The sequence below is a fragment of the Chenopodium quinoa genome, unplaced genomic scaffold (genome assembly GCF_001683475.1).
Source record: "Chenopodium quinoa cultivar QQ74 unplaced genomic scaffold, ASM168347v1, whole genome shotgun sequence".
Taxonomy (NCBI): domain Eukaryota; kingdom Viridiplantae; phylum Streptophyta; class Magnoliopsida; order Caryophyllales; family Amaranthaceae; genus Chenopodium; species Chenopodium quinoa.
Genome location: NW_018742980.1, coordinates 2,264,779 through 2,287,931, shown reverse-complemented (window position 1 = coordinate 2,287,931; position 23,153 = coordinate 2,264,779). Strand labels below are relative to the sequence as shown.

Genomic DNA, 23,153 nt, shown 5'->3' with positions numbered 1-23,153 from the left:
AAGTTTGTAGCAACACACCAACCCTGAAACATATTGTTCTGGACCATAGAAAAGTTATTATTCTTGATCTTAGTCTCTACCAAGCAACATAGCCCCACTTTATTCTTCAAAAGGAAGTTTTTAATTTCCTTTTGTTTATCTGGGCTATTAAATCCCCTCACATTCCAAATGAGAATATTATTTATGCTTAGAGATAATATCCACTTTGTTATCAGGAGCAGGATTATCTTCTCCATCAGTAACACTCTCGTTCATGCCAAATTGTATATCAACAACTACTTGTAATCTTGAGAAAGAATTTCTAAGCTGTACACCACTCTTCTTTGCATGATGCTTTCTCTAAGGACTCTGCCAACATGGTTCCTTAACACCCTTCATTGGGGAACTCACCACCACATGTACCTCTGCTGCTTTATCCATTCTGAGAAATCTGGTTAGGCTTAGGAAGCCACACCTTTATCACTAGCTTACACTCATTTCTATTATGTCCCAAATTTTTGAAATGTACACACAAATTTGGTTTCCATTCAAGCACTACCTTCTGAGTTACAGTCACACCCATCTCATTTACAAACTTAATTTCCTTAGTAAAATCACCTTTCAATTCCATCTCCACCAAAAATCTAGCATATGCCACTCGATCCTTGAGTTGAGTTGCTAAGTCAGGTTTAATGGGGCTACCAATCAAACCAACAATCTTCTCCAAACATAATTTACCCCAATATTTCAGAGGTAAACCAGGTAATTGAACCCAAACAGAGACATTAGTAAACTCAGAAACATGCAATTCCATCCCATCTTCCCAAGTTTCAAGAACACAGGTTCCTTATCAAACATCACATGCAAAGAATTTAGAGCTTTCTCCTCAACTTCTACATTCAACAATTTAATTAAGAACACCACCTTTTCAAGGGTCATTAAAGTTGACAGCCTCAATATTAACATTGGCCCCCTCGGTCACCTAATTAGCGTTCGGATGCTCAGCCTCAGCAACTCATGGCTCGGCGTTCCTAGCCAAACCGAACTCGGACGACAAAACTGTGTTTTGTTGCTCAGCCTCTTCCGAGCTACCTTTTTTGGAGCCTTGGCCAGGCTCAACCAGTACAACGCCTTCTAGCACCAAGGGTCCCTTCCCCTTCTCCTTCCTTCTTGTTTTAGGTTCTGCTTGAATTCCCGAAGGAGGACCGTGATGAGAAGGGTGCTCGCCCACAGCTGCCGAACTAGTGTGAAGGGAAGACCCTCCATCGATGTTTTGGGCGGCCGCATTAGCAGCGATGTCTGCTCAGATGTTGGAAGATGGCCTATGAGAGATTGACAACTCGACTGGCTTGTCCGAACTGGTGTTTTGGTTTGGGCGATGTCTGGGATTTTAGGCGGCCACTTTAGCTACTCTCTTTTCCAGCCTTAGAGTCCACCCGAATTGTCAAAGAAGGCCTTTGTGAAGAATGCATCTCGGTCGGTCTGTCCGAGCTAGTACGCGTTGAAGAGCACTGTCTAGGATTTTGGACGACCGCTTTGACCTCCTCCTCCTCACTAGCCTCTTTGGCCGATGATAGTGAAGAAGGGTTTCTATGAATGTAGGGACGCTCGGACAAGGAGGCAATCACCTCTACCACCGAGCAGCCACTACTGCTCACCTCTACTCTGTCCAAATCTTCTAGACGCAAAGGAATAAGTGGATCTATTGGACAACCGTCTGTACCCCTGGCCGCATTTCGATCATATATCTCTCTTGTACGCGCTATGTCCAACTGCAGGGACAAATAAGTATGGGTGGGGGTGAATTAAAATGCACTAAATACCCCAATCATTAATGATGGGAAGGGTGGATAGAGATAGGGCTGTACACCGGTCCAAAACCGGACCGGACGTGAATGGACCAGGACCTGAATCATTGTTTTTTAAGGACCGAAGACTAGACCTGAATCAACGGGTTCGGTTCCGGTCCAGATCTGAAAAATCAGGTCCGGTTCGGGTTTGGACCTGAATAGACCTGATTATTAATTTGTTTCGGCCTTTTTTTTTTTTTTTTTAATTTTTAATAAAGAACCTGTTGGACCTGTTTAAACTTGTTTATGGACCTGATGTGGACCTTTTTGGACTTGATGTGGACCTGTTTGGACCTATTTAGACCTGATATGGACCTGTTTAGACCTGATATGACCTGTTTAGACCTGTTAAATAAAAAAGCGGCTTTACTGGTTTCAGGTCCGAACCTGAAAATTCCGGTTTTTACCTGGATTGGACCAGAAAACTGGAATCATGGATTTTTAAGGACCGAACCTGAATTCACCGGTCCGATCCAAACAAGTCTGGTTCAGGTCGGTTTTCTGGTCCGGGCTAGTTTGTGTACACCCCTAGATAGAGACATATTATTCAAGACATATTAAATTGCTCCAACTTTTCTCTACTTTCTCTCTCTAAAACCCTTTGTTTCCCGGCTACTAACTTGACCGTCGGAGGCGAATATTTTGTTTTGTAGGTGTCTGCGGTCATCCGAGTGCATTGAGGATCTGTATCCCAAGGAAATCCCAAAAAACCCCAAAACAATTTGTAGCACGCCTAGCTAGAGTGTGCTTCAAATGATAACTAAAATTCAAAAATAAAAAAACACTATTTGCAGCACACCCAATGAATGCACGCTGCAAATATTTGCAGTGCACCCAACATCACGCTACAAATAATAAAAATTCAAGCCTTAAAAAAAAGGCTATTTGCAGTGCACGTAGCTTGTGCGCATTACTAATAATCCACATTATTTGCAGCGCGATAGTTAGACTCGCTGCAAATAATAATTTTTAATTGCATCGCTCTCATATGCTGCGCACAAAAACGTTGCAAAAAGGGGGATTTGGGCACGCTGCAAATGACATTTTTTCCACTATTGTGTTAAGTTCTCTTATTGGCTTCTGGTGGTTAAGTTGTATGCAACTTGTTACTTGTTGGTTGGGCCACTTGATGTCCTCTGATTGGTCCACGTGGATGGGTATTTTTACCTTAAACAACAACAATTTCGAGAAATTTCTTATCCAAGAAAAATTAAATTGAAAAAAATTTCTATCTAGTTTTTAACCGGAAAAATCCAATTGAGTGTAATCCTGAATCCACCGAAAGTGATAATTCAGATCTAACTAGTTTTAATTTTAAACGATTGCATAGTCGTACTTAGAGACAAAGTCACTTTAGGATAATATCAAAGAAATTGCCCCCACTAGTAAATAAATTAGTAGTACTAGTTCAAAAGCATACCTGAAAAGGTAAAAAAAAATGGTTGAAAAAATAAGAAAAACTTCGCATTAAATTAAAAATCATCCCTAACATGCAAGGAAAGGGGGAGAGAGAATTTGTATTTGGTTAAGGTCCTTTTAAATAGGGAAAGCTCTTCTCAATTTTATTTTTATTTTTTAATTTTTTTTCTTTTTAAATTAAAAAATCTAAAATTTGGTTTCAACTTTCAAATGCAGAGAATGGAGACTGATTTGCGGCGCACAACCGATAAAATATGGTCCCCACCATAATCAAAGGTAAAATTAAAACAATAATTTTAATTTAAGAATAATTAAAAAAAAAAAAAATACCACTTTTTTTTTTCATTTTCGGAATTACTACGAATTTACGATTACGCCACCGAATTTTCTCTCTCCTCTTTCCCTACAATAGGAAAGAAAAAGAAGGCAGCTATGCTTATGATAACACTGTTATTTAGAAAGAGAAAATAAGTAAACTTAGAGAGAGAAAATCTTTAGGGACAAAAATTCAGGGGAAAAATCAATGAGATTTTGACAAAAATGGCGGTTTTCTAGGGTTTCTTTGCTCAATTTTCTAGGGTTTGTATACAGCTGAATTGATTGATTAATTGAAATTATTTGAAGCTTCATTGAATTTTCCATGGAAATGCCTGGTAGAAGATCAAATTACACGCTTCTAAGTCAAGTAGACGATCATTCAACGCCGGCGACGGCGGCGTCAAAGTATTCCGGCGTCAGAGGAGAGAGAAACATGTTTCCGGCGTCGATCGGGTTGCAGAGGCAGAGCAGTGGGAGTAGTTTTGGGGAGAGTTCATTGTCGGATCATTACGTGCAATCGATCTCGTTACCGGCGAGCGATCTCGATGGTTTTAGCTACTTGCAGGAGGAGAGAGGTTCGAGAAAGAGGGCGGCGATTGACGGTGGCGGCGGTGGCGGTTGTGGAGAGTCTTCGTCGTCGAAGAGTTGGGCGCAGCAGACGGAGGAGAGTTATCAGTTGCAATTGGCTTTGGCTTTGAGACTTTCTTCAGAAGCTGCGTGTGCTGATGATCCTAATTTCTTGGATCCGATGCCGGATGAATCTTCGTCTCGGTTGTCTTCCTCCGAATCCGCGGAGTCCATCTCTCATCGATTTTGGGTAATTACTTTCCGCACTTTATTTTCTTCCATTTGGTTGTATTATTGAATATTATTTGCATTGTTGAACTTAAAATGCGGCTAATTTGGAGTCATTGTTGTGATTTATTTTGGTTGGGTGAGAATTGGTAACTTAGGTGACACAACTGATTGCTTTATGCTCCGCGTTCTTGAGTTCATAAAATGCAGCATTGGGTGATTGTGTTCATCTTAGGTCTTGTATTTTTTAGTTTTGACAGAGAATTGATAAGTCGACACGGATAGATAACTGCGTGTTTAACCAAATTGTGTAGTAAAGCTTCATTACCACGCTTCTTCTGGGTAGACCCCATAAGCATTTGCAATTTTCTTAGGTTTGATGCCTCCAATATGTGGAAGTCCCAATATGCTGATTAGGCTCAATTGGTCTTTGAAAGCTATTATCTTTCTCGATGTCTCTAGTACATAATTACTTCCTAGAAATTATTTTCCAATTTATATTCTTTGTGGCTTCCTTGCTGGACTTAAGTAAATTTTGGATATTGAGTGCAATGTGAGTTAAGGGTTAGGGTTTCACATACACGGAGGCTCTTTATTCCATCATCTCCTATAATCCTTCCCTTTAGTGACCTAGCAATAAACTATGTTACTCGCACTCTTCATTTCACTTCAAGTACCCCATGTCGGATTCTCGGATGTGGGTAGGACACATAGACACTTTATTTTAGTTCAAAATCATGGATAATTTTCACAAAATATCTGGACAATTGGGCATGTATCTATGTCAGACATGGGTACCCAAAATCTGAGTAACATAAGCAATGAATACCAAGAAAATAGTAGAATTAGTAGAAAGTGGATCCTTTTTTTTTTTTTTCCCGATATTTTAGGTACGTAAGAAGAAGTTGTTTACGACCATTTTATGTTATGAATGTATACTCCTTATTTGAAGATGAAAATTGGGGAAGAAGTTGATAAGCTCAAAAACAAGGGAAGATAGTCAAGTGATTGCACTTCTAAACTCCCAAACACCTTAATTTAGGTACGTAAGAAAAAGTTGTTTATGACCATTTTATGTTATGAATTGTATACTCCTTATTTGAAGATGAAAATTGGGGAAGAAGTTGATAAGCTCAAAAACAAGGGAAGATAGTCAAGTGATTGCACTTCTAAACTCTGAAACACCTTAGTTTAAGGCACAAAGCGCAATTGTGGCAAGATGCTATTGGCTCCCCTAAAGTGCTGATTCTTTAAAATCATTTTTAGAACACATTTTGTACTCAATACAACATAATAACTATATCATTAATGTACAAATTGGCTTCCACAAAAATTAAAAAAAAAAAAAATGTACAAATTGGCATTAGGAAGCGTAATTTGGTATATTTCCTCCAAACAACAAATGTACTTAGTAGAGATTTTAAGTAAGAAAACAAAATTTAGTTTTAAAAAGTGTGCCTTAGGCGTGCCTAGGCAAGGCACTGGTGAGAAAGCTGGCACCTTAGCTCTATGAGGCTCAAAGACCTATAAAAGGCGCGCGCCTCTCCCTTTGCCCTTTTTTCTAGGTTGCTTCTTTTGTCTTTGCGCCTTATGTTGTAAGGCGTCAATAATTAATGTGTTAGATAATTTTTTACCACGTGACTTTGTGACGGTCATGTTTACTTTAATTCTAGAGGAGAGAGAAACCCCATATTCCCAATTTCATTTGAAGAACCCTTTAATAAACTAATCTAAGTTGGAATGAATGTTTTAGGAGACTTGACCTTAAGTCTCTAACAGGAGAGTTGTGAGCTAAACTCACTGTTTTGTGTAAACGTTCTAGCATTTCATTAAATTAAAGCTTCAATCTTTCACCTCCATACTTTCTGTTATTTGCTTTTGCTGCGTGTGAGAGTAGCTGGTCTCAGTCTATTAGAAGGACGCTAAGCTTCACCTCAATCCTCCTCCTTTCTGCCTCATTACTTGGGTGATCGTTGTCTCCACAACCCTTCTTTCAATTTTTGTAATTGGAAGGTGGCTGTTTTAGGCGACATGATATCTGGGCACACAGCAACCGCATTGATACCACTTCGTCCACTGGTAATAGACTGAAAATACTGCTAACTTACGCAAAATAACAGAAAAATAAAGAGAAAAAGATTGATTCTTGATTAAAAAGGTTAGAGCTTTTTACAAACTACTCCTTCAATCCCTTAATATTTGCCCCAATTTCCTTTTTAGTCCATCCCTTTAATTTTTCTCCATACTAATTTTGGTTGTAGGGACCACACCTTTACTCTCACAACAACTACATTAATCCCACATTTCTCTCACATAACTATTTTCAACCAAAAATTATAAAAGTAACAAGTTTAGATTGCAAATCTCCAAGGTAGCTTGAGGCTTCTATTCTCCTAATAGTGACTTGAGGTTACAACTCCTTTCCCCCCTCTCTATATATTCTAAAACTAAAGATTATTAACCTAATAATACTAGACCACCCATATTGCCCCTCTTTAGGTTAGTTTATTACAAACCCTATCAATTGATCACATAACCCTTCCACCTTTTCTTAGAATTCTTTTTTGGACTTATTAAAAAGAAGTATGTATATTTTAAATAAATAAAGTGTGCCTTGAAGGTGTGCACCTTCGCCTCTCGCCTTGCGTCTTGGCTTCAAGGACTTTTGTGCCTTGCACCCTTCAAAACCAAGGAAAACGCACAATCAAGATAAAATGAGATAGTACTTCTCGCGTTTTAAATAAGTGCATCACTGGCTGAATCTGAAAAAGACTTATTAGTGCATGATTTCGAGGATACTCAAACCTCCCTTAACATTTTATTATCCCTTTCCTCCTACTTACCCCACTTCCTATTATTTCTTTTCTTCTCCCTTTTCAATCGTTCTTAGAGCTTGTTTGGCGGCCTACTAAAACTATAGTACTCAATGTTATCGTCATATTCTTCCTCTATGTTCTTGATAAACACGACTAATTTACATTCGGTGAAAGCATTCCTTAAGAAACTTGGTTCTTGAGTCTTATATGGGCGGCTTATTCTCTCTTTTAAACATAATTTTCTTCATTCTCTCATATTTATCCAAACTAAATGAGCTAGTAGTCTAGGACTTCAATAAGTTGTGGTTGTCAAAATGGTTTGTTTCTTTTCTGGTATCTTCTTTGGCTATTAAGCCTTCGTTTTAGGTTTTAATAAGGCATGCAAATGTCTTATTAATAGAAAGGTTTCAATTTTTACCATTTTGTGTCAAAGGTAATTAATAGAAAGATACAAGCGTTCGATTTTAGCTTTTCACACCAAAATGAACTAATGTAAACTACATATCAGAGGGAACTTCCTAATTTATCTCTGGAAGCAAACTTTTTGATCAACATGTGAAATGAAAAAATATCATTGCCATTAGATTGACATGGATCTCAATGCATGCAACAATATTGTACAATGTGCTTATTAACTTATATAATGCTTATTATATCATATGCAATATGCATATATACAATATTATATACTAACTCTGTTTCTAATTGATCTTAACATTTACTATTTGCACAAATTTTAAGAAAATTGGTGAGTGTGAGTGTAAGAAAAAGATGGTTAAAGTAAGAGAGATAATGAAATAGTGGGTGAGTCAAGAGAATGTGCATAGAGTGAAAAAGAGTGAGTAAAAAGTGAAAAATTGTGGGGTAAGAGAAATAATGTAGTAAAAAGGGTTTGGCTAATATGGAATAAAGTGGAAGTGTTGAGATCTTTTAGAAACAGACCAAAATGGAAAGTGTTATGATAATATAAAAACGGAGTTGGTACAATACATAGAATATAAATATGTGTTTTCCCCTTTTTTCCCTTGTATATGTTTACTGAGTGTATCTCATAGATAAAATAGGCTTTCCTCATTTCTTGAGGAGTTATGGAAGCCCTTTTTTTTTTTTTTTGGACAAGACACGCATGATTTAACCCCCAATTATAGATTTTAAAAGTCCTTATTCTTGTTGCCCAATAAGAAAGGACATGATAGATAGTTCTTGTGCTTTCTAGCCTTCTGGGCTTTCAATTGGCTGAAGAGCAGCTGCTGCCTATTCAAGTCATGTGTTGGTTTTGTGTATACTGGGTGAAAATGAAGGTGCTAGATAATGACATTTAATTTGTTGTGGTTGAAGCGGATTAAGGTGTGTAGTAGGCAGCTTCTTTGGTTAATTTTAGAATAGTTGTTGATTTGAGTTTGTTACTTTGGAGTGTTGGTAATTGATGAGGCATGCCATCATTGGTTGCATGCAAATGTCTACTGTAATATCAATTGTTTTCATTTTTAATGAGTAAAACCACTGGAATATTGTGTGGTACTTGGTGACCCATAGGTTGACTTAAGGTGGTGCTACTGCACCTTCTGAAAATAAAAAAGGCCAAGCATTATAGTTTGCATATGTAGCTGTCTGTTAGTATTTGTTAAGATTGTCACTGCAAATATATATGGAAATATTTTTGTATGTTTATCGCTTGTGGAGCCTTTACGTCTATCGTGCATCTTATAATTTCATTCTCTACTTGTAATTATTTGTGTGTAGTTTCAATGAGAAAATGACACTTTGTAGATTGCGCGGGCCCATAGCTTTTGAATTTTCTGTTATCACATAATCAGATATTCTTTCGTACTCATTACATTAGAAATTTTGTACTTTTGTTAAAATCATTGCCACGAATTATTGCAATAAGGATTTGTTAATCTGTCTGAATACTCACCAGATGAGATTTGTTATCAGGTAAATGGCTGTCTCTCTTACTCTGATCAAATTCCTGATGGATTTTATCTCATACATGGGATGGATCCTTATGTTTGGACGGTGTGTGCTGATTTACAAGAGAATGGTCGCATTCCTTCTATTGAATCACTGAAGTCGGTAACTTCTGTAAATGAATCTTCTCTTGAGGTAGTTTTGATTGATCGGCGCAGTGATTCCACATTGAAGGAGTTACTGAACCGGGCTCTTGATATATACTGTAATTGCATGGCCTCTGATGAAGTTGTTGATCAGATGGCAAAGTTGGTGTGCAGCCGCATGGGGTGAGTTATTATTGCATTCCTTTACGTTCTCTGTACAAATTTGTGGAAGCCCACTCATTCTGACATATTTTTGATCTTACATTAGGGGAGCAGCTTCAACCAGAGAGGAAGAATTGTTTCCCATCTGGGAGGAGTTCAGTAATGGTCTCAAGGATTGTCTGGGGTCTGTTGTGCTTCCTGTTGGTAGCTTATCTATTGGCCTATGCAAACATCGTGCTTTGCTATTTAAAGTATGTCAATTACTGTCAAATATACATTGTTACCTGTACTGTTTGATGTAGTTTATAGAAAGTTGCCCGGGACAGCTGTGAGCATGTTACTACCTATTTCATCATTTTTGTCTTGATCATGTGGTGATTTTTGTGCTTTGGCCCCTAGGCTCAGTGGGTACAGGGAATAGCCTGCAGTCATGAGTAAGTATACCTGCCAACTTAAGTTCAAGTGTATCTTCATGTGAGTTTATCTGTCAATACCGAGGCTGGGCTTTTTGAATGAATCACACAAGCTTCTTAACTGCTTCCCCCCCATGAGTTGTACATTCTTGTCTGAAAGATTTGTGTTGTTTATCTGCAAGTTGGTTAATTGTTAAGACTCCTGGAATTCTTTGTCCAAGTACGTATTTTCTTTATCGACATTTTATGATGTATGGAGTTGAGTTCTGGTTCTTTTGGTTGCTATAATTTGCTACTTGCTGAGTTGCTGCACTATTGCTGACCCTGTATTTAGTGTATGATGTGGACCTCCTTTAACCTATGCTGCTATTATGCCCTATGTATGGTCCACTGTAACATGCTACACTCTGCACAATTGCTGACCTCTATATGTCTATGACGTGGGAGTCTTTAAATCATACTGCCATTATGCTCTGTTAATGGTCAGTTGATCACTGTAACTTTCTGCACCATAGGTGACCTCCTCTATATAAATGTATGATGTGAAATCTTTAATCTATATGCTATCATGCCCTGTGTATGATTAATGTAACATGCTACTTGCTGCACATTGCTGACCTCTCTTGTGTGATGTAAAAGTCTGTATCTTAAATTTTTTTAAAAAATCCATAATTCTCTGTTAAATGAAATTTTTACTATATAAATATTCTGCTTCCGAAGGGCATGTGAACATATTTTATCATCCTTGGTTTCAGGTCCTTGCTGATTCAATTGATTTGCCATGCCGAATTGCCAAGGGCTGTAAATATTGCAACAGAAATGATGCTACCTCTTGCCTAGTACGGTTTGGACTTGATAGGTATGCTCATATTAATTTTTGAGTTTATCATAATGGTAACCAAATATATTTCTACTATTCACAAATTTACATTTTGTAAGATTGTGGACATTTTGGACTAAAAGTTATATGGCTTACTATACTCTTAGTTGCTCATATTTACTATGAAGAAGTCGATGGTTGTTGTGTATGGATGAAGGGAAAGTTGGATATAACCCTTTCTGCTATTAGTCACTGGAGTAGGGAGGTTGTGTAAATCTTATCCAATTAAATCTGTCTAGGGTGGGAGCGGTATTGGGATGTTGTTGATGCATTGTATTGTCAGTACAAGGATGTTAATGGAAGTATTTTAAAATTTCTTTATCATGCATCTATCCAAAACTATTGGTGAAGCTTATTATTTTGTTCTGGTAACGGCTTAAATGGTCATTTTTTTGTCCATTTCAAAGCCTAAGCCCTACTGCAGAGGGTTGTTTTCTTTTCATTTTTGGGGATAGTGTTACTAGGGTAAAGCTGTCAGCCGTGATGAGTGTCAGACTGTATAGCTGTCTTGTAGAGTTGCAGTGCACAACTGCACACGTTATCTATTTATTTTTTAGAGTAAAGCTAAATTTTTTATGGGAGTGGTAGGGAATGTGCCCCACCAGGCACACTTGTGGCTCCACCCCTGTTGGAAACTGCCATCTTACCCTTTTTTTTTATTCAAAAAAAAACAAAAAAACTGCATAGGACTTATAGATTGTGCTGCATATGTAAATGATTTTACCCTTTTTTTGATTTTTTTTAATCAGAGCTGTGGTCTTGATGGAAAGATGGAGTCTTGTTGGCTAGCTTATGTCAATACTGGAAGTCCCGAGCTCCTGATGCACCTTGTATCTGCATGATAATGTCAATTCTTTTATTTGTTTCAGGGAGTATTTGGTTGATTTGGTTGGGAAGCCAGGTTGCTTATGTGAGCCTGATTCCCTGCTTAATGGTCCATCTTCCATATCGATTTCTTCACCATTGCGCTTTCCACGATTTAGAACAGTTGAACCTGCCATAGATTTCAGGTCACTGGCCAAACAGTATTTTTCAGATAGTCAATCTCTGAATCTTGTATTTGACAGGCCTTCCACAGGTGATTTCTCTTTGTCTCATGTGATACTCAATAAACTTAATAATTTATTGTTCATTGTCTTTACTGTCTAAACAGTTTAAAACCAAATGACTAAGGAACCTGATTTATTAAGTTTTTCTTGATTTTAACTTAAAAGATACATTATACTTAACTTGTAAATTGGTATGTGTGCTCTTTGAATCATAAAAAAACCTGCATCAACTTTGTACTAAATGATGGTGTTATTTTCTTAATGAAGAACATTGTATATCCCCTGATCCTACAACAAGCACGTGCCGATATCCTAACTGGTTGGTGGTGACGGATCCATTAATACTATTGGTGTTATTTATCGTTATTATTGTTGTCATAGCCTTATACAATCAAGAGTTTTCTGAAGTTTCTAGTGAGATATTTGTCATAGCCTTATACAATCAAGAGTTTTCTAAAGTTTCTAGTGAGATATTGCATTTTTTTCTTTCTTATTGGGAAAAGGTAATAAGTTTTGATTTAAGGATGCAATCTAGATTTTTTTTCCCTATCTGTCATATCTCATATGTGTAGCTCTCCCAATTTCACTCTAAGCTTGTTATTGGATATAAATGATCCTATTTCTCTGATATATGTAAGGTCCTGATGAAAGATAATATTACTATGAGCACAATTTCTTCTAGTTGTAAAATGGAAGGAATTACAATAACAAGATTGAGGGTGGTGGTTTAGAAGTGGTAAAATTCAAGCTCTAATTGCAGAAGAGAATAGTTTAATTTAATTTTAGCTCTATGAGGAAGTCAAGTGGGGGTATAGTAACAATGGTAAGAAGGTGCCCATGAGCAAGTGTTTAAATACCTTGGATAGCTTTTGCCATTGATTTAGGATTAATTCACGGGATTAAGTCCGGTTGGCTCAAATGAAGAGCAACAATTGGGTTATTGTGTGACTGTAGCATACCTTTGAAGTTAAAAGAAAAATTTAATCGGACAACTATCAGACCAATGTTGTTAAATGGATCAGAATGTTGGGCATTCAGGAAGCATCAATTAGAAAGATAGGAGCAGCAAAATGGGTATGTTGAGATGGATATGTGGCTGAAGATATGAGGAGGAAAGTTGGTTTGCGGACATTAGGATTAATAAATAAGGGAGAATCAATAGCGTTAATTTAGACATGTAAGGTGGAGATCGAAAGATGCACCAGTAAGGGAAGTAAAGGGTGTGGATCAAGGTTGGAAGAGGCAGGGAAGACCAAAGATGACTTGGATGGAAGGAGAAAAGCAGGACATCAAAAAGTTGGGTTTGCATGAACATATAACATTGGACAGAAGGGAAGGAAGGGGAGGATCATTGTTAGCGACAAAATATTGATTCATGTAGCCAATCCCATCAATGGAATTAAGTCTTCAATTGTTGTTCTTGTTTTATCAACCTTCAAAAAGGAAAAGAGAAAAGAGAAGGGTTTCCCCCTTTCCTGCTTTTTCTAGCTGTTTATAATGTCCTTTGCTGCGTGATAACTGATATAGTGGTTGCAGGATTGTTATTGGCAACATATTCTAGCATATTGGTCTTCTTCTCATGCCTCAAATCAACCAAAACCTGTATCTTGTTAGTAATATTTGCTTGCATCTTACATGTTGAATTTCTTCGCAGGTACTGTTGTAAATGAACAAGATGCAGGAGATCCGATGTATCTTAAGCAACTTGCTAGGAAGCTTCCTGATGCAAATAATTCTTTACCAAATGACCAAGTACATTCTCAGTTTGTTGGTCATGATAGAGAATCCCAGTCTTCTGAATCTAATAGTCCTCCACAAAATGTTGGAAGAGTACCTAATGCCAACAGAGAGTTCCTTCCATCAAGATTTGTTCCTCCTAGCAGACAACGAGTGACCCAGCCATTCACTGATTCAACAAGAAATTCATCAAATGATTTTCGGTTTGAGCCTAGTCAGCTAGTTTCAAGTAGAAGTGAAGCTGCTCTAGACATGGATGATTTGGTCATCTCATGGGGCGACCTTGTTGTAAGGGATAGGATTGGAGCAGGTATCTCTTATCATTTAACTTTCATGCTTTATCTTGTGGAAATTATTAGCTTGGTTTTTTATACCTCTAATCACATATATTTGCTTCTAACTGTGAGTGCATTTTGTTCTGTGGTCTCTGTGATATCGGTTTTTGAACTACCTACTTGTATCTCCAGGTTCGTTTGGAACTGTCCATCGCGCTGAATGGAACGGATCGGTGAGCATTTTAAACTTCCTGATATTTGTTATGACGTGGTGTTCCATGGTGAAGATTTGAAATATCTTCCTGACGTTTTTGTTTGATCTCAAATGGTCCTGTATCCATTCACAATTGGTGGAAGTTAATTTTTGATTCTGTATTTGTTAGATATTGTTGTAGAGACATTTTCTTTGTTCTAATGTAAAGGCAAGAAGCAAGATGAAAATTCAAAGGTTATATAGAGAAAAAAAAAAAAGATGTAAGGTGAGAATTAAAACAATGGCTGTAGATTGTTTATATTCGAATATACTAGGGGATTCAGTGATATCATCTACAAAATCTTTTCCACAGTCTAAGCAGCATTCTTTTCTTGTCTTCAAATAACATTCAATTGGTATTCCAAGCTCAAGCCATGGATAATGCTCACTGCTCTTTATGAGTGGACTAAATAACGTATTAAGGTGACCTTTTTGACTTGGACAAAAGTTAATGTAACCTCCCTACAACTAAATCATGGCTTTTGGAATTTTATAAAGAGGAAGCTCTTTTGATCTTTTACAGACTTCGTTTTTGTTAACTAAGAGCTAATTTCTCTTTAATACCATTATCAGGGAAGAAGGGTATGGCCATAAGAGGATAAGGGCTAGAGGAGAGGGATCTCTTGGTTGTTAGGGTAGTGAACCGCAAACAACTTTTTTGTCTGTTTGCAATAGAAGCTTTGAATTTGACTTATCATTCACTGAAAAACCAAATGTTTTGCCTTTAATTTGTATGAAGATATTGTGTGTTTTTTTTGTAAATTTTTTTTTGTCTTTATTTATGTTTATAAAGAAAAAGCATTGCCGTTATTTTTTCTTTTACATTGTCCAGTGGATTCAATAGTTAAACTTGTTGTGTCTAAGTTGGGTATATCTGTGTTTACATCTTGCCATGATTCTATGATCAACTTAGCATCTGAAGAAGAGTGCCATTGATGTAAAACAGTCAGATTGTGCTTTCATTGTGTCAAATCTATTCTACTAGCCACCTTATTGGATGTGCTTTAACTTATGAACATATTTTTAAGAACAGGACAATTGGATTAAGGTGAATATATATGTAGTAAATATCAGCGAAATGGATGTTATGCTGAACAAATGTTTATCAAATATCAGTTGGAACCTGAGCATATTAAAGTGATAAGACATGTATGAGTGTGTAAATGCAAGGTCTGTGTTGTGAGGATGTTGACACAAATAGGAGCTATCGAGCTAGTCTTCTTCTCTAAGAAAGCTAAAGATTATGCTATCCTGGATGAACCGAGCGTTGATGCTAAAGTTGAGTGTTAATGGCGAGAGATCCGAAGCTGGGTCTTGGTGACAAGATGAAGGTCCTTGAACTATTGTACTTCATGACTACTCTCCACTTGTAGATCCTTAACTGATAAACAAAAAATTTCAAATGGTACTGAAACATTCTATCACAAGTAAATTTGCGAACTGACACAAAGTTCTTAAAGGCGTGTGGGATAAGCAGGAAATTGGAGAGGGTAAAATCATACATTTCATAAATAAAATCTTTACATATCCTATCCTATATATATATATATATATATATATATATATATACTACACACTCCCACCCACCATGGGATGGAATTGGGGGGAGAAAAAAGGGCCCGGGGGGTGGTGGTGGTGCTGTTATTTGTTAATCTCACTCCTACTGGGAGAACGGTGTCAATGAGCTTACATTTTCTAACATCTGTTCACAAGCCCATACCGTAATCTTTTTTCTCCTATCCTTTTCCCTTGTCTGGAAGACTGTCTTTGTTGAATCCATTTTGTTTTTTAATCTTCAGCTAGTTCTATTGTCCCTCTCCAAGTTGCTGAACTATGTGCATTTGATGTAATTTAATTTCATATATATGCTCCAGATGCAGCACTAATAATTGCCTTATGGTTCATTGTGTAGGAGGTTGCAGTCAAAATTCTCATGGAGTCAGATTTCCATCCAGAGCGATGTAATGAATTCTTGAGGGAGGTGAGAATTAAGCATGATGTAGCTGTTGGTCTACATAATTGCTAGAATATGTGTGATTTCTTGTGTTTCTGATCCATTTTAATTGAACTATTGTTAATTAGGTGGCAATAATGAAACGATTACGGCATCCAAATATAGTTCTCTTCATGGGGGCAGTTACTGAGCCACCTAATTTGGCCATAGTTACAGAATATTTATGCAGGTTTGCGTCCTTGAACTTTTGTACCACATTCTAGTAAAAACTTTCTTGTGTTTTTCTTTTGCTCCTTTTATTTCCGCACCCCCCCCCCTTTTTTTTTTGTTTATTGAACTAGTTATATATGGTACTTTGATTGCAGAGGAAGTTTATACAGGCTTTTACATAAATCGGGTGGCAGAGAAGTGTTGGATGAGAGGCGGCGTTTGAGTATGGCTTATGATGTGGTATGCATGCTTAATCTCCTTTGCTTCCCCTCAATTTTATTTTATTTTTTTTTTTAAAAAAAAACCTTTGGAAAAAAAGAAGAAAAACTATCATGCATGATTCTCTGGATTAATGACATGTTTGTTGGCACATAAATGCTGCTCTTTTTAATATCCAAAATCGCTCGTCTTGTCACTAATTGTTGGCTCTTCAACTATCTGCTCTGCAGGCAAAGGGAATGAATTATCTTCATAAGCGTAATCCACCTATTGTTCATCGGGATCTAAAGTCTCCTAATCTTTTGGTGGATAAGAAATACACTGTAAAGGTAAAGTTGCTATACACCCCCACCCTCCTCCCTAGGGGCCTATCCTTCTGTGTGAAGACTGAAGAATAGAGTTGTATTGTAGTGCTAACTTTTGTACAGTTAATTTAGCAAATACACTATAAAGGTAAAGTTGTTATACACCCCTACCCCCCTCCCTTGGGACATCAAATCCTCCTGTGTGCAGACTGAAGAATAGTGTTGTATTGTAGTGCTAACTTTTGTACAATCAAACACCATTTATTGCTTTAGCAAAATGCTGGATCTAGACTTAAAACCTATATTTATGCATCAATTAATTTAGCATTTCCCCCTTTTTCAATGCTTATTGTTATTGTGCTTATATAACTTGTCTTGCACAAGGGCATGGTTGCGTGAGGGGATGGTAATAAGTGGGGGAATGGTTTTTCAAACTTTTAATGATAACCTATTTCCTTGTCAATTGAAGTTACATTGAACTCTGAACATCATTGTGTATTTAAGGATTGTTCTTACTCTGAATGTCATTTTGTATTTAATGGTTCTATGTAAATTCCGCACTATGGGGTGGTCTTGTGACTAGAAGTTCTATCAGAGGTGGTTAGTGATTAAAAGTCCTAATCGTTTTTTTACTATGGATCATTCGTACACAAATGCCTTGTTTACCCCTTTACACGTAGTTTAATTCTGTCAATTGCTCCTAGTTATCTATTTGTAGCTTTTTGCTATTTATTTAGCACACTAACTATTTTCTGGGCTACATTATGTTCTTTGCGGTTGACTTTGCATATGTGTCTTGTCTTCTGTCCTTTTCAATTTCATAATTCCTCATATGTTCTGTTTTTAGCTTTATTGTCTTTCACCAAGCACGTCAATTCTAATTTTTCTCTTATTACATTCACTTGTGTAGGTCTGTGATTTTGGCCTTTCGCGTCTAAAAGCAAATACGTTTTTGTCTTCAAAATCAGCTGCAGGAACGGTAAGCTCTTGTGCTGAATGGCATGGGACCAATGTTAATTTCTTTGCCTGTTCTGTGTCGGTGAAGTTATGGAATGAATTTGTTGTAAACTGAATAATTGTATTGAACAGCCTGAGTGGATGGCACCTGAAGTTCTCCGTGATGAACCGTCAAATGAGAAGTCAGATGTCTACAGCTTTGGTATAATATTGTGGGAACTTGCAACATTGCAACAACCGTGGAGCAGCTTAAATCCTGCTCAGGTGATCCCCCCCCTCCCTCCCCCCCTTCTTTTTTTTGTTTCTCGTCTTGATATTAATTTTTTTTACTGATCTTATTTTTTTTGAGTTTCCAAAGTTGTATGGGAAATGCTGCATAAGTTATGTTGTTGCTCCTTTAATGATAAAACTGGTGTGAAGATATTATTGGAGGTAATTGAGGGGACATTTGATTCTCTTTTTCAGGTAGTAGGTTTTCTATTAGATTCAGAACCACAGTTGCTGTTTGGTTCAAGAAAGTTCCAATCATTAAAAGCAAACTCCTTTTAGGTATGGGGTCCTTAGTCCGGAGAGAGAGAGAGGGGGGGAGGGGGGGTGTTGCTGATGGCCCAAATAGCATAAATGGGTCAGATAAAGAGAGGAAAAGGGGAGACGAAGAAACTCAGGGGAGTGAGGGAGAGCATTGTTAATAACTACCGTCTCTATGCTTTGTAAATAGGTACAAATTGTACTTACCCTGTTTCGACAAAGAACGGCACTTTGGTTTTTTTAACTGGAAAAATCGGGAATGCTCAAGTTTTCAGAAGTATCCCTTGCTAGTTGTTAGTGGGCACTGAGGATTGAGTTTTGATATTTTTGAATAATTAACAATCTCTATAGTCTGAATTGATAATAGTGACATGTATTTGGCATAAAGGGAGCATCAGTTTAAAGGCTTACTTCTTGTCCACACTAGATACTTTCTTATGACTAGTTACTGCATCTTCGTGTCTATATACTCTTATTCCCTACATGCACATTCCTTTTTTTTTTTTTGGGTAAAATTTGTCCTTTATATTTTTGCATGTATCTTATTTCCTTAATGCACATTCTTTTTGTGACAAGTTTGTGGTCTACCCTTCTGTAGGTTGTTGCAGCTGTTGGTTTTAAGGGCAAGAGACTTGATATTCCACGTGATGTAAATCCTCAAATAGCTGCTATTATTGAGGCGTGTTGGGCTAAGTGCGTAAAATCCTCTGTTTTTTGTTTTTACCATGCATCTGTCAGGGCTTACTATGTTGTTTTGCTTATCTGATTTTTTTGGTTTTCTGTAGTGAGCCTTGGAAGCGTCCATCTTTTGCCAATATCATGGATTCCTTGAGGACAATTCTTAAACCTCCTGCACCTCAATCAGTTCGTGGAGATGCACACATCATTACGTAAATCATTTGGTAGATGGAGTTTTGCTGTTTTGCTCTCCTCATTCGTATTTGCAAGATTATTTCCTGGTGAGACGTTTGGAAAAGGGTATCTGTCCATCCAATAATCCCAGGTGCGCCCATCTGGGTCTTGCATCCTACCCTCTCTGATTATCATATCATTTTGGCGTTTAAAATATATTCCAAGGATGATTTCAGCTGAAGTTGAGATTTATAACCTAGGACAAATGATATATTTTAACACAAGTACATATCTACATGTGGCCTGATCAATTGATTAAATTGATATCTGATAAAAATTGTTGTGGGGACTGACTAAAATGGCAGCTAATTTAAAAACAAAAATTTTATGGAAGAAGTCGATATGCTAAATGCTTTCAGAATATGTGACCATGTTCATATCAATCTTGAACGAAAGTGGAAAATCTTTTTATTGAATGAACTGTGATCTTTCTTGTTCTTGGCCATGTTGTTGGCTGGTTATCTGTAATCTGCGAGCTAATAGCCAGATCTTGGATTCCCTGTATTCCATCATTAGGTGCTCCAAATTGTGGCTCTTGTAGTTTTAGAATATGGGCTTACATTTGAGATTGTATGAAACTGGTCAGTACCATGGATAGACTCTGTTGGATACCTCTTCTGGGTGTTATTGCATTTCAGATTTGGATACCTCTTCTGGCCTTCTGGGTGTTATTGCATATTGTGTGAGGTCACCACAGAGTATTCACTCTAGACGGGTCTTGGAGTTTTTGTAGAACTGAATAATTCTTTAGCTACTGAGGGGGGGAATTCTTTGGCTCTTGACTGGCGAATAACCAGCAGCTGAATTGTCTGTCTTTCCTGCTTTTCTAGTTTTCATTTGATCTTGGAGTCTGGTCTTTCTAGTGTCACATGCATATATATGAGTTCAGTTTATTTTATTTTAATTATTTGTCAGAATCCACCTTTTAAAATGCTATGATGTTTATGTTAGAAACCATCTTTAATTTTTTAGGTAAAAAGAGAGTTGTTTCTATTTTTTTGTTTGTGAAGTAGCACCTTATGTCGGATTCCGGCATTGACTTTTTATTTCAGGTGTTGACCACCCCGCCCTGACTACTAAAATCACCCATTTCCGACACACCACCAATGCTGCCCCACCAAAACTCATCCTAACCACCCAAAATCCACTCAATCACCTCCAAAATCACCCATCCACCACCAAAACCCTACTCAACCTCCTTGAAACCACTTGTCCACCATCAAATCCACCAACCCATTATTGAAACCCACATCAACCTCCTTAAAACCACTCCATTTCCGCTAAAAATCTTCCTAGTCACCTCACAACCACTCTTCTACCAATGAAAAAAACACCCTATACCACAAAACCACTCACCCACTACCGAAAACGGCCCACTTACCCCCGAAATTACCCATCTCAAGGACAAACCCCAAACTCTCCAAAAACACACTATCTACTTTTAAAAGAGGAATATAGATAGAGAAAGAGGGAGGGGTGTGATAGGGAGAATAGGGGGTGGGGGGATGATGGTGGTGTTGACGAAGGGGGAAGGGAAGTAGCGGTGATGGTGAGGGAAGAGGAGGTGGTGGTGCAACCAGGGCAAAGAGAGAGTGAGAGTTAAAACGAAGTCAATGCCAGAAATGGTGGTTTCTTACAAAAACCGTACTTTATAAGGTGGCTTTTCTGAAAAAAATCCCTTTTTTATTTTTTATTTTTTATTTTTTTGGTGTTGTGATAACAATGATCTGATACTCTGATTCTGATAACCCAACTTCTTGTTCTTAACACCGTATTCTCTAATTCCTTTTTTTCTCAATAATATTTTTGTAATCCGAAGATGAAGACCTTCGTTCTTGTAGGTTCTGAAGCCTGTCTCTGTTGATGCAGGTCAAATGCTGTACATCTCTGTTACCTTGCCAATTGAGAATTGATTTTTTTTGACAAATATACATTACTCATACTACTATACTAGATGATCAAAATGAATAGTCTTCCAGTACAGTTGTCCGCCTATACTAATTGTATCATTCTCGTGATTTTGTATGTAATTTTAAGCACCGATGCGGACAAGGTTTCTGGAAATTAGCATCTGAGTGAATTGTGCATAACTTGACGTAGGAACTAGATAGATAAAAAAAAAAATACTATTTTTTCTCTCGATTTTGGCACTTTAAATTTGTAATAGCGCACTCGCTTATTCTCTCGTTGATGATAAAAGTAGGGTGGGAGTGTTGATGTAAATCATATCTCAATCAGTATAAAATTCCCAGCGAAGAAAGGTCGAGCATCCCAAAATGTCTGATAAGATTTGGTTGTTCGTGATGGCCACCTTTCGTGTGTAGCAATTCAGCTAGACTTATAATCTCTTACAGCAAAGAACATTATATTATATTGTTTTTCTAGTTCTTGCGATTAGTTTCATGGTAAATTTGTAATGGACATTGGACAATTAACTTTGTCAGCGCATAGAAGACACATCCAAAGCGGATGTAAGTTACTGCAGCAATTTATCGTTGGCTAGATTGGTGCTACAAAAGCTCAATTTAAGCTTACAAGTTACAAATTCCTCCGATTTTGCACAAGTCTTCTATCTATGCAGCTGCTGCCTTTTCTTTTTCCTTCTATGAATATGGGATTGGTTCATTGATAAAAGTCATCCGATATGTGCAAAGAGATTTAGATCTAAAAAAGTTTAAAGAAACATAGCAATTGAATCAAATAAAAGCTTTCTTTCGTTGTTGCATATGTTTATGCTACTTGGTTTTACGAGTGAACTATAATACAAGGTACTAAACTATCATGGTTGTTGCAAATTGGGGACTCAACTTTCAGAAGTAGCAAATTGGGTACTAAACTAAGGGAGAGTACCTGCCGAAGAGAATATTCCGGGCATGTGACTTGTAATAACCGATTTTAATCAGATATGATGGTGCATTGGTAACTGGGTTTTGATGCCTTCTCATATCTCGATGTTCCAGCAACTTGTGGCGGGAAATGCTCCTTCACAAAGCTTCCCTTGCAAGCTTCCCAAGAATGCCCCTTATTTCTCCCTCATTATAAACAACCTTTAATTCCCATTTCCCTATATAAGCAAGTAGAAAGGGGGGTGGGGGGGACCTTCAAAGATTTTCTCGATTAAAAAAGCTCCAAAAACAGAAAGTTGCAATAGAATATTCATGAGTTGGTCTGCTATTGATCTAGTTGAAGAAAGAGATTGAAAATTAGCGAAATTAACTTCAGCAGAAGGTATATTCCTTTTCTTTGTCTATTTGTTCATGAATCTTGTGTTGGTTGGTTGTTGTTTTCTTCATAAAAGTGTTAGTTTGTCTTTTTCACACGAGTAAATAATGTTTTATTTTATTTTATTTTTTTATTTTTTTTTTTGCATAATTTTGTTGCAAAAGTGTTTGACTTTGATTAAACTAAGCTATTAATCTTGATTGTTGTGTTGTATTTATTGTTAAAAAATGGAGAAATGTTTATTTGTTGGTAGTTTAAAAGAGCATAGTGTAAGAATACCTCACCGACTTTATTAAAAAACTGCTGGCCTTTAGGTATGGACGCCCTTGCTGATGCACACCCTCTATTCAGCGAGCAGGATGTGTTGGTCACCCACATCTTCTTGTGCCTGCTATGGGAGGACCAGGCCAACCTGCAAAAAGTGGCGGGTCTGGTGGCGCCTCCGCCACCTGAACTTCAGCTACCCTTTCCATGGCCCATGGGCTAGCATACAAGAGTGGATCCTTCGGGATGTGCTGTTCAATGATGGCCACGACCTTCATGCGTGGCTGAACAAGGACATGACCGCCTATTTTGAAGGTTTTCCACCCTGTTCAAGGAGGAGTAGGCGCAAAGGGGCTGGGGTGTCTAGGTGCAACATGTTTAGGCTTTTTTTGGGGATGCTGCTAGTTTAAGCTTATGTTGATCCTTTTTTTTTTTTTTTTTTTTTTTTTTTTTTTTTTTTTTTTATAATCTGATGTAAAAATGAACTCTTTTTAAATTTCAACTGTCATTGCATAAGTAGGTTTTTGTGTGACAAGTTTGGAGATGTTAGTACTTGTCACTATGCCATGAGGTACTAAC

At 37.4% G+C, this 23,153-nt stretch overlaps 1 protein-coding gene across 2 annotated transcripts; it reads left to right on the top strand.

Moving 5' to 3' along the window:
• Window positions 1-3,605: 3,605 nt before the first annotated feature.
• LOC110729385 (serine/threonine-protein kinase CTR1-like) lies at window positions 3,606-23,030 on the top strand. Of its 2 annotated transcripts, XM_021909119.1 has the most exons (17): window positions 3,606-4,383; window positions 9,116-9,417; window positions 9,503-9,647; window positions 10,565-10,668; window positions 11,559-11,767; window positions 13,393-13,785; window positions 13,943-13,983; window positions 15,916-15,984; window positions 16,086-16,186; window positions 16,323-16,407; window positions 16,617-16,715; window positions 17,602-17,670; window positions 17,781-17,912; window positions 18,775-18,869; window positions 18,962-19,179; window positions 20,958-22,316; window positions 22,625-23,030. In XM_021909119.1, the coding sequence occupies exons 1-15, from the start codon at window positions 3,889-3,891 to the stop codon at window positions 19,068-19,070; spliced, it is 2,448 nt and encodes an 815-aa protein (XP_021764811.1). In that variant the 5' UTR covers window positions 3,606-3,888; the 3' UTR covers window positions 19,071-19,179; window positions 20,958-22,316; window positions 22,625-23,030. The 2 variants fall into 2 exon arrangements, with proteins under 2 accessions (XP_021764811.1, XP_021764810.1); XM_021909118.1 differs by having other exon boundaries at window positions 20,958-23,030.
• The last annotated feature ends 123 nt before the right edge of the window (window positions 23,031-23,153 follow it).